General features: G+C 45.9%; 1 protein-coding gene across 1 annotated transcript; it reads right to left on the reverse strand.

Annotated features, from left to right (window-relative positions):
* Positions 1 to 424: 424 nt before the first annotated feature.
* Positions 425 to 8,871, reverse strand: LOC135398035 (alpha-1,4-N-acetylglucosaminyltransferase-like). Its single transcript, XM_064629485.1, has 3 exons — positions 8,766 to 8,871; positions 4,176 to 4,429; positions 425 to 1,081 (listed from the first exon to the last, which is right to left on the reverse strand). Exons 1-3 carry the CDS (start codon positions 8,860 to 8,862, stop codon positions 470 to 472), a joined length of 963 nt encoding a protein of 320 aa, XP_064485555.1. The 5' UTR covers positions 8,863 to 8,871; the 3' UTR covers positions 425 to 469.
* Positions 8,872 to 11,909: the final 3,038 nt, after the last annotated feature.

The following is an 11,909-nucleotide window of genomic DNA, read 5'->3' on the forward strand; positions in this document are numbered from 1 at the left end:
AACTGGTTCGACACGGTCACCCTGCCCAGGCAGGAGTTCGCCTCGGGAGCCTCTGGTATGATGTCAAAACCAACCACCAATTTCCGGGCACGGTGAACGAGTGAACACCCTCCCTAATACTATAGACGCTGTTCAAAACGAAAGTGCCACCTCTGTTTTGCGAACTTTCATCGCCTACTCGACGAAGGGAACCGTCGAAAAGCTGTGTCCGAGCTGCCTGCTTCCGCGACGTCTGCTTCTGATTGGCATAAGTTCCACGATGTCGCTCTCAGATATGCAGGGTGAAGTTATTAATTAGTTCATCCAACCATCAATTGGATGTCCGCAATGCTGTGCAGATGAAGGCTCCAGCAGCTCTGATCATAAGCCAGTCGGGAATCGTCCAAATACCGTCACTGGTTCTATTCACACATGAACTAGAGAAAACAATCAAATCGCAATATTTATAATACTCTCAAACAAAAGTAGATTAAAATACACCATAGTAACTCTTAGAAGTATTGTACGTCAAGGGACAGTGCATTTTTGCTGCCTGTTCGTATGCAGACCCTTCTTCGACTGGAACCCCTTGACTCTTCATATAATAGGTAAACATTAAGTAACTATCTCTTAGACTTTTCCATGTTTCTTCTGCGTTGGCCTTGCGAAAAAAAATATACCACGTGTTCTGATCGACAGGAAGAAACTTCTCCTGACTGTGAACCATGACTCCACCGCACGTCTTCCCGGTGATGTGTGCAACAGACGTCTCATTGCAACGCCGAAACAGAGCTTTTCGCAAAACGTCTGCGGTGTTGCCGTCCCATTCGACTGGTGTGTGCTCTGATACAATATTGTTAACACATTCATCGAGAAACGGATGCGACTTCCAGAAAGCCAACACGCCGTGTTCGATTGTTTCCACTCCGGAAACTGCGACACAGTTGGAAAGGCCATCCATGGGCTTGAGAACCACTACGCCCAAGTCCAGGTAGATGCCGCCGTGTTGGTGAAGGATACTTAAGCTGAGGGTGTCGGACAGGCGCAATCTGTAGCTGCGATGGTGCAGGCGCTGGCGAAGCCACGAGGTCAGGCTTGAGTTCTGGGGCAGAAACGAGAACTGTCTCAGCTCGCTGAACCAAGCTCACTAACTGGGCATTCCGTTCCTTGACCATCTCCCAAGCGGATGGATGGAGGTCGGCAAACAGTTCCTCCCTTGTTACCTCTATGTCCCCTTTGACACTCGAGCGGTAATTTCCGAAGGACGGACAAGCCACAGAAAGAAAGAAAAAAAGAATACGTTCTGTTGCTCCCCCACAAATGACATTTAACCTTCGATTTCTTTGCCCTGATCACAACCTATAGCCGTGCTTGTCAGTCAACTTCAGAAATACCTGTAGCCGCTGACGATATTCGCTTACGAAGGCAAAAGCAATGAAGAATAATAGAGTATGGGCACCGTGCGCTAGAGTTTTCTATTGACGGCAGCGGCCCCTCGCGGGGAAACGCGGCGTAATGCCCTGGTACCAGCCAGCAGCGTCTAGCAGTGCTGTGCTAGTTTCGCCGTTCGAAAAGAGCGATTTGAAGCTGCCTGCATAGAAAGTCAAAGGAGAAGACAAAATGGAAACTAATTCTATGTGGTAATCTGCCACGACAACCAAGTTACTGTGAAAGAGAGGCAACTTGCCGTAAAGTTTTCGTCCTTCTCGCTGTATCGTCCCGCCGATCACGTATTTGAGAGAGCGCTTTCACGGCAATCCACCCAACGTGCCGCTCAAATCCGTTGTTTCAATCAACTTATTCCTTGCATTTAGTATATTTGTCAATGACCAGTTGAGCATCACGATGCGGACTTATAGCACAGTAACTGACGTGAAAAAGTTGCGAAATACACCAATGAATGACCAATGAACATCGTGGAGCTTGGCTAAAATTAGTGTCTGCCATATGTCGTACAGTATTTATCTCTTTTACTCGGACCCTAATTTTGCGGCGTGTCGGCGAAGACTAGATTTGGACCTCGTCTTCCTTCAATATAAAGCTTGCATGCGAACACAGGGAGTTATTTGTCCTCCCCGAGCTGCATTTCGCAAGCCGTCATCATTTTATGTAGGTGCATTCTGTCCCTATGATCTTATTATCGTTGCCAAATCTTGTGATCTCGGTTTACAAGTGGTTCTTTGCTCCTTCCTATTCGTCCGCGCGCACACACACAAACACACACAAGAGTAATCATGCGTTTGTCGAACAGCAACCTTTAACAACAATAGTTTATGTTTTGTGTTTCTTTTGCGTGATATTTCTGGCTGCTTCTATGTTGCAATTTGCGACAATGTGTCTGATGCGCTATGTTCACCAACACTAAGGCCGCTGTGGTCGTTGTTTAGCACTAATAAAACATTATTATCATTACACATCCAGTTTCAAACAAAAACACGCCTTATTTATATCCTGAAACAATCTTGATTGACTGATTGATTTTTATTACTATGACTGTGCATCAAATGCAGGCACAAAGGGCTAAAAGGGAATCCCCCGACTTGAGCGATGCAAGATTGGGAATAATTTGACTAAGAAACTTATCCTCACAGTGCATCATCACGTTAACGGATTATGCATAAGAAAGAAACGAGAACGTTTTTTTTTTTTTTCGCTATCTTCGTAATGTATATTCCAATTTGTTGTTGATTGTATTATTGTGAATTCTTCAGTGCGAGATTTCCGTCCTCATAGCGCAGGTACTGGACGTAGCTAGTCTCTGATGTGTAGTGTATAATTGGTAGTCCCTTGCGGATAAATGCACTTAACTTCACGTAAATACGGGCCACGAATACTACACGCGTGTCTGTGTTACACACTGTGTCACACATTGTGCATAGACACATAATGTTCCACGTGCAAAAGGCTTCCACACAAGTAGTCTCACGGGTTAATGAGTCGAAAGCCCCAAAGCCGATATATAAAATTCGGGAAAACACCCGTACGCACCAAAGCTACATACGCGAAGGCGCCGATACGGCGTCAGTACCAGACCGTTACGCGCGAAATCGCCACGGGTGGCGCTGTCGGTCAAGCGACCGCAGCGTCCTCTCGCTAGTGCACGGTGCCCACAGGCTTCCGATGGCTCCGATGTTTTTTGCAAAATATCGGATTTATCAGACAAACTCCGATTTTTCCAATGGCCATGTGGCGGCCTTACGGTTTTTCCCGTTTCCTTCTTCCTTTGTCCACCTTCTTCCATGCCTACTTTACGACTTCGAACTAATCCACAACTGAAAAAAAAAAAGGGTCCCAAGTGGTAGCCCCCCTTAGGGTCGCTGGACGCATGAATGGCCGAAAAGGAGGATAGTACACACACTTGTCCATCTGTTCTATGCATCCTGAACCCTCGTGACTCTACTTGACCCCGGGAACTGGGCTAGTTTGGCACAGAACAGTTCTGTGTGCGTCACAGCTACTCATTTTGAGCCTGGGCACCTTTCACAATTTGTTCAAATACGCTTGTTTGTACTTCAATAGAGTAAAACATCCGTGCGCTATATCGTGTGGTCACAGTCACTATTGCACTTCTTTCCTTGCATTGTCTCTGCGATGACTACTCCGAAATACTCTGAAATTTCATTTTTCAGACTCTTTATTTCTCTAAGAAACTCCGAATCTCGGAAAAGTTGAATACTCCAATAAACAGCCTCCGAATTTTCCAAAATGAAAGCTCCGAAAACTCTGAACTCTAAATATATGTTATTGTTTCACGACGACTAGAAATGTTCGAATGAAGTGTCCTTCGTCTAGTAAGTGGTCTTAAAGAAGCAAGAAAGTGACATTTAGCACTGCTCGAGACCATGTGCATTTATCGATCAGTCTAAGAACAATGTTTTTACTGTACTTTGTCTTACTACAGCGCAACTAAATTTGCAAAAACGACAAATGACGACGACGACGATGTGCATATCATAGACTTCTCCCGCTCGCCATTATACTGTTATTTGCCGTGCAATACGCCGTAGTTAAAAATGAAATATCCCAGATTCACTGCTCATTTCAATAAATAAGCGCTAATTTAGCATAATTTATAGGAGAAGGATAAGTTTAACACATCGTACGTTTACGAGGTTGGGTGTAGTCAGGTACAAGTCTGCATGGCATTAATCAATCCCCCAAGTGTTCCATTAAAAAGTATCCAAGCGTTCTTATACCTTGAAGTGGGTTTCGATGGTTATCATTTTGGCACGCACATTGGACAAGGACCTGAGGGCGTGCGAGAAGACGTTGGAGCCTGGAAAGAGAGGCCTGGTGTACCGCATCAGGTACACTGTCCAGTTTGGATGATGTCTTGAGGCAGACTCAACAGCGCACGCCACACGGCTGGTGACACGTATCCCGCTGTCAATCATAAAGAAGATCTGACGAGGCTGTCCATCCTCGCTCGCAATCGATGGCTCTGTAATTGCTGCATATTGAATATTATATTTAGTCGGATACGTTCCTTACCGTCACTCGGGAAAAGTGCTAAGCTATGATGTCTTGATATCGTGATCTAGGAATTCTTTCATCACGGAGCAACGGCGTAGCAACGCGATGCATTTTCGGTGAGGCGCAGTTTTTGGTGCAATTGAGGTGGGATTCTTTTTGTAAGGACCGCCCGACAGACGGCAGAGGAAATTCTCAGCTTGGTGCATTATTTGGCGCATATTCTTTGTTTGTTTCATAATCAGCCTTCGTGGTATGGCCTTCACACCACGTCACAATAACGTCTCCGTCACAGGTTACGTTAGGCTCACATCGGTGCTCATTCGCCTACTTACTCACTGCGCATACAGCTAGTGACACATAATGCAGTGACGCATAATGTATTTCTCGAAGTCACCGACCAGCTCCACTTAGACTAAACAAGGATTCATCGGCAATCGACGTTACGTAGTCATTAACAGTCCCGCCAATCACAGTCATGCTTTCAGAGGCCGTAGCCACAAAGCCGAGCTGCCAGCCGCACGAGCAGCTACTGGTTGCCACGGGCTTTCCGTGTTTAAAACCGTCTGCAGCGATTGGCTGAAGTGAATGACTCCGCGAACATACATGTTCACTGATCTGCGACACTTACACTGCTCACAAGCTAGTGTTCACAGGCGGTGTTCACCGTTACAAAAGTGCCGTCGACGCTTATTACGTCCTATCCGTAATCATATCCTGGCGAGGAAAATCTCTGCGGTATCCATCTACCCTCCACAGCTGCAGGACTCCTCGCCATACTACATGCAGCTGCTGCGATACAAGTCAAGGGGCGCCTTAAAAGTCAGCTCCGGGGAAAATTCATTGTCACAGATCACAATAAAAACCTGCAGGCACAAAGGTTCCCAGACAACCATATACGTCTTTAGGACATCCTCTGGACATCCACCTCTGGACATATGGATGTCCTGAGGACATTGGTGCCTACTGAATGTACCTCCAAAATAGTTTGGCCGAATAGGGTAAAGTGGGGTTACTTGAAGACAGGGGTGAGTTGAGGACAGGTTAGGTTTTTCGCGTGGCATTTTCTTAGCAATATTTTTTTTCTCGTTTGTGACACCAGGGCTTTGAAGTAACGTGTTGACGTTCCGCACGTGGCTTTTTAGAAACACATTGAGACGCTGTTTTGCAGATGTGGTCGAGGTAGGAGGGGCCCTTTTTTGTCCCATCTGTAACTTCCGCGAGCATTGACTTCCAATTTGCTCGTTTCTGCTCCTCGGCGAATAAAATATGACCTCACCGTTATGATGATGTGTCATTGCCCGGTGTTTCCATGTGCACAACCCGTGGCTGACCGCTTCGGCTGGCCGAAACAAAAGACAAAATTTAAACCCGGCATTATATATTTTTTATGTCCTCAGCCTGATGTAGCCTGTCATTTTTGGCTCGTACGAAATAAATATGTGGTTTAGCACCACAGTAATTTGTGGATCATTTCTCAAAGGTTTGGGGATTCAGTTAACGAATTATAGTACAATTTAGGCGATTATTCTGACTGCTATTAACAAAATAGTTCAACTGTCTTCAACATAAACCACCTTACCCTACTCTGTATTTACGGAGAAATCGATTTTTTTCGTTTGCCGTCCGATCGTCCGCTTGAACCACTGACGTCACAGTCAGCTTTCGCTTTGGCTCTTCTTGGCTTGTTTACTTGCTCCCAGTTTGGCAATCGCCAGCAATCGTCACTCGTCAGGCTGAAAGCGAAATCGAGGGTCGCCCGTACGTTCTCTGTTAGACTGCAAGAACGGTTTGTTGAGCTGTACCTTTGCTTTGGTCTACCGCAGCTGGTGCCCTGGTGTTGTGCAGAACAACCACGTCCACTTCGTCGCTTAGCGGTGCCAAAAAAAGATCGCGCTGCCGCACCTACAGCTCGGTTTTATTTCCCCTATAGAAAACGAAGTTATGTACAATATATACAGGGTTGCCAACGTGGCTACCAACACCCATGGAAGGAGACGATGCAAGACGAGTTGAAGTTGCTCCGTGATATGAACACGTGGGCCCTCGTTCCGAGACATAGCCCGGCGCCAAAATTGTAAAATCGAAGTGGGTTTATCGGATTAAAAGGAAATCAAGCGGGAAAGTTGATAAGTACAAGGCTCGTGTGGTGGCAGTCCGCACGTCGCAAGCATATATGGCTTCGATTACTACGAGATTTTTTCGCCAGTCGTGAAATTGACCAGTCTGCGAATGCTGCTGGCACTGGCGAATGAAGAAGGGATGTTTATGAGACAGTTAGACGTGAAAACGGCGTATCTCCACGGGGCACTCAACGAAGAGGTGTACATTGAGCAACCCCCGGGAAGCGCTAGTGTCTCCAAAGTGGGCAAGTTAAACAAAGCACTCTACGGCCTTAAGCAGGTAGGGCGGGCGTGGTACAATACTCTCGACTCTGTCCTCAGAGATCAGGGGTACAGGAGACTAGAATCAGACAACTGCGTCTACGTGCTGGAGAGGGGGAAGACCAAAATTGTCCTTGGCGTATATGTCGACAACATACTTCTCTTGGCGACCAGCACGAAAGCCATGGAAGAATCAATTGCAAACCTGGGGAAGAGGGTAGCCATTAAAAACCTCGGCGAACCGAAGTACGTTCTTGGCATCCAAGTGGGCCGGAAAAAAGGAGACGAAGCAATTCACGATAAGCCAAGGAAAATACATAAAGGACATCTCAAAACGCTACCATATGGAAGGCTGCAAGCCCGTCAAGACTCCTATGGGAACAGGACGTGGGAGCTGCGCAGACGAACAGGCACCGACAAAGCAGAGCCCCCGACCATACCATACCAAAACCTGATTGGGAATTTGATGTATCTCGTCCAAGGAACTCGCCCAGACATTGCTTTCGCGACCCACTTTTTGAGCCAATACAATACCAACTTCACCATCACACACTGGAACATGGCGAAAAGGGTGCTACGGTACCTACAGGGCACAAGGGACGCTGGGATTACGTATCGGGCATGTGGCGAACCTGTCGTCGGACATTGCGACGCACGCTGGAACGAGTCAGGAACGGGCCATTCACGGAGTAGATACGTTTTTACGCTGTCGAAGGGAGCCGTAAGTTGAAGATCGACCAAAGCAAAGGTATAGCTCAACATGGTCCCCTGAGGATATTGTGCGCCCCGGAGGTACATTCTCCGAGAGAAAGCACAGAATCTAGCACGCTTCCTTCGTGAAATGGAGCCCACTTGGAGACCATTATGATGTGCTTGGTCATATTACTGAGATTGAATGGCGTAGATGCAGACTAGCAGGCAACCCCACCGCTCAGGCTTGCCTATCATGGAGTCATTTTACTTCTCATAGCATGAAGTACCGCTGAACCATCGATCTTATATAGTCGCGTCCTAGGCTCATCTCCTCATATAATATCATTGTGCAGGTACAGTCATGACGCTACCTGCAGTTGCGAGACCAACAACGGCAGGCTACTCACACCATCACAATAATCACCACCATCACAGCCGTCGCGAGGCGAGTTTGCGCAGGGACAGGGTAAGCGTGGACCCCCCCCCCCCCTCTCTCTCTCTCTCTCACTGCCATCAGAAGTTCTTTTAAACAAATAAAAGAGAATGCTTATTTACATTGCCGAGATCGTAAATTCAAATTCTCTTCATCCCGCTTTATGCTGTACAAACTACGCGCCCTCTATGACGAGGGCACCCCCTTTCGCCCGCATCGCTACGGCTCGGACCACCATATCTCCACGTGCGAAGAGGATGCGAAGAGCGATATTAAACAGGCATTAGAGGGTGCTGACTATAGACACTCAGATTCACATTGCATCGCACATGGGCGCTGAGACGGTGCACGGAGCTTTTATACGAGCAGGATACGAGCAGGATACATGGTGCGTGATGGCATGCTTAAGCTTCTATTGTAGATTATCCCCTGACATTCATTCCCGAAACGTAGGCTAATTGTTGTTGGAGACCAGCTAGCATGTGCCCTGCTGCTCTGTTCTATGCAAGCTGATGGATTATAAAATTCGATTGAAATCGCATGGTATTCGGTATCTTGAAACAGACGCAGGAGTGCATAACACAGTTTCATAAAGTTCTTTTACTTCCTTTAAAGAAAATCTTGTGGTCACACACGTCCACGTTGGCATATACAACTGCATTATGCGGTTTTACATAATATAGCTGTACAGGCCACCTGAAGGGAACTAGGGGACATGCCACGACTGCTACGATCCATAGTGCATCGTTCGTTCTAGGTTTCTAGCATGCTGAAAAGGGGTACGCTATTCAGGTAAGAATACTCACGTGCAATAGGGCAATACAGAACAATGAAGATACAGACTGAAAGACACCAGACAACAGAGAATGGAACAGCGCACCGTTCCAAGTTACTGAGCGCCATCTTCTTCAGCGTCTGCGAGTGGTGCGTTGCCAGAGTTGCTGGTAACTGAAAATATTTTCCGTACGGTGTGATAGGAACACGTGTATTCCGTAATAGAGACAAACTGAGAAAATAAGCTGGTGAAGGCAGGGACTTTACGCGCACGTCTACAACTTACAATATTCTATTCCCATCTTGTGATCGTCGTACATGATGCCACAGCATTTCGAACTGCGTGGATTTCCCCGAATCCCGCCGTCAAACATTAATCTTTGGATCGGAAGTGTAGATGGAGGTAGGAAGGCCGTGCTTTTCTCAATGGCAGTGAACGTGCCTGCTGACGGGGTGGCGCCTTGTTATATAACTTTCCTGCACACTAGACTATCTGCATAGCACAAGTAACCATTGATTTAGTTTTATCGAAACTGTCCAGAAGATACCAGAAACTTGTGGCGTATAGGGTAAGGTGGGGCAAGATGAGACAGAAATTTGCAATTTAATATGAAATTTTTAGTTTCCTAGTTTAAAAAAAAAATAGGATAGACTAGACGCATTCTCAGGTGTCTAGACCTACTGACCTGTAAATGCAGAACGGACGTAGCCCGTGTAAGGTAAACACAGAACAAGAAATTCAAGAATGCAAATTGGCTGATCTTACCCCAACCCTCGGGACAAGACGAGACATCGCGTGGTGCAAGATGAGACACGGTAATGGACTATACAAATTAGTTTTTGCAGTCGAAGCAGACGAAGTAAAGGTCGTGGGCCCCTACACAATGCCCGTGATCCCACCGCCCACATGCTGTGTAATGAAACAATACAGATCCCGGTGCTGTCCGGAAATATCCTAGAAAACAGGAAAATCGTAATATGCAAAAAAGAAATATCTGAGGAACAAGCATAAAGCCACCTAATATAGTTGGCTTATCCATTTCTAAATTCTATTAATTTAATTTCTATTAATTTCTAAATTGTCACGACTTGCCCTGTGCATACCATCGGATGAATTATTTTTTTCTGTTCAACGCCGGAAAACCAAGAGTGTCCATATCTAAATGAATGCAGACTTACATTGACAGAATAAGCCTGCGAAACGCTTCTGCACAGAGGACAAGAAAAAGGACTACCTACAGAAAATCGCGCCTTATTGGCGGGTCTTTACATTTCAGGCAGAAGTAACCAATTTTTCTTCTCATCATCACATACATCGGACACTACTCCAATCCGGACGATTCCCACTTGCAATAAAGCGGACATGCAGAGCCATCTATGAGTAAAGTTTCATGCGCGTGGAGCAACGCGTCTGTCAGACAGGCGGTGTCAAGCAAAAGATGTCTCAGCCACGACCTACTAGATTATAACGACCATGTCATAATCGGCAAACCCTATCATCACCTACCAAAGGGGCAAACCCTCTCATAGGGGCGCTACTCATCGGCCTGCGAGATCTACATCATGATTGGATAATTGAAATTCGAATTATGAACGCGCAGAGGCGGACGTACGACTACCGTAGCTGATGCCAGCCACAATATGTAACAGCTCCTGTGAAAACGCGTAGAGTGATGACGATAATCCACTTCAGAAAGAAGCATCTCTTGTGGGACATCCATCGCTTGTACAAAAATACTAAGGTAAGCTGAAATACAAAGTATAGCAGAAATTGAGCAAGCAATAACCGGGCCGACGAGTAGCGCTTCCGTAGCTCCCCAATGAGGAAGGGGTGCCTATGACATGGTCGTTATAATCTAGTAGGTCGTGGTCTCAGCTAAGCGCCAGGCAGATTTTTTTTTTTTTTTTTTTTCGGCGGCAGCATCTGACTGAAATGGTCGACGGCAGCGGCGCGCCCACTGATCTCTATAGTAATAGGCTGGATAGCGGATTGAGGGTGCAACCCACTGATCTCGATTGTAAAAGGCTGGATCGCGGATAGGGAGCGCGAGCGTGAAGAAACCGGCCGCCATCTTACTGTACCCACAACAGTCGCCGCAGCGATCGTGGCAACTTCTTGCAATTACGGTCGTACCAACCGTACTGGCAAGGATACAGGGCCTAAATTTATATAGGTGAGTCACTCTTTATCGAGGAATAAATAGGCGTCCATTCTGTATATTTAGTTGACCATTATGAAGTGTTTTTTTGCCCAAAACGAGCACTGGATGCAGGTTGCTTGATCGCTCTTCCGACGTTCAATCGAGCACACTTGCATTTTACCCGGCGGCAAATACAGTTTGAGTGCATAATATGCTTGAAAGAACACGTTACACTACACAGGTAGTGTTGTCATCAATATATGTGCGAGCACTCGAGCGCTTTTTTGCATGCATTGCTAGCATGGTACACCGTGTTCTCTGCGGAAGCAAGTGCCACATTCATTTCTTTGAATTACCTTTACGCACAAGTTCGGTATTACGTCATAATGAGACCACGATTGTAATCTTTTTTCATGTATTGGTATTGTTTTGTGCCTTGGTTTGATTTGTGACAAAGAATCCTACGTAACGGTGGTGTGGCGCGACTTGAATAACGCCTTTGTGTCTGAGCTGTATCGTCAGCTTGTTACGATAGTAATAATTTGTAGCGTGTCGTGCTATTTGTAGCAGTTTTTAAGGCAAAAGTGGTCTCTCAATACAGGTTTCGTCATGAGGGCTACCCAGTGAATAATCTGTGCAGTGTGATACCGCTGGGTGTACAGGTAAGTATCACGTTCCTCATCCACTGGTTTCTACTTTACAGGAAGGAACAACCTCAGTGCACGCACTGTGGTTAGCCTCTCTCAGTTTTGCATATTTTCTTACATGTTCACATCAGAAACACACCTTACACTTTAGGCTCCTTCACCCAGCAATATAATAGAGATTATAATTCTTTTTAGAAGAGTTCCCCATATTGTTTTTAGAATAGTTTTTAATCTTTTTAATTTTTAGACGATACAGGGATAGTAAACCATGTTTTAAACTGATGTTTTAACATTTGTCCAATGCATTTATTACACAACATATTCATTTTTAACTGGTTGCACCCAAACCAATGTTCTGATGAATTATTTCCTTTGTTGTTGATGCACC

Source organism: Ornithodoros turicata, chromosome 6 (genome assembly GCF_037126465.1).
Source record: "Ornithodoros turicata isolate Travis chromosome 6, ASM3712646v1, whole genome shotgun sequence".
Taxonomy (NCBI): Eukaryota; Metazoa; Arthropoda; class Arachnida; order Ixodida; family Argasidae; genus Ornithodoros; species Ornithodoros turicata.

Bases quoted from the DNA above. Each gene is read 5' to 3' on its own strand.
- LOC135398035 (XM_064629485.1), bottom strand. From the start codon at position 8,862: ATGGCGCTCAGTAACTTGGAACGGTGCGCTGTTCCATTCTCTGTTGTC. The intron at 4,430-8,765 runs GTGAGTATTCTT...TTCAATATGCAG, and splicing joins TCTGTATTGCCCTATTGCAC to CAATTACAGAGCCATCGATT. The intron at 1,082-4,175 runs GTATAAGAACGC...TTTCTGCCCCAG, and splicing joins CCATCGAAACCCACTTCAAG to AACTCAAGCCTGACCTCGTG.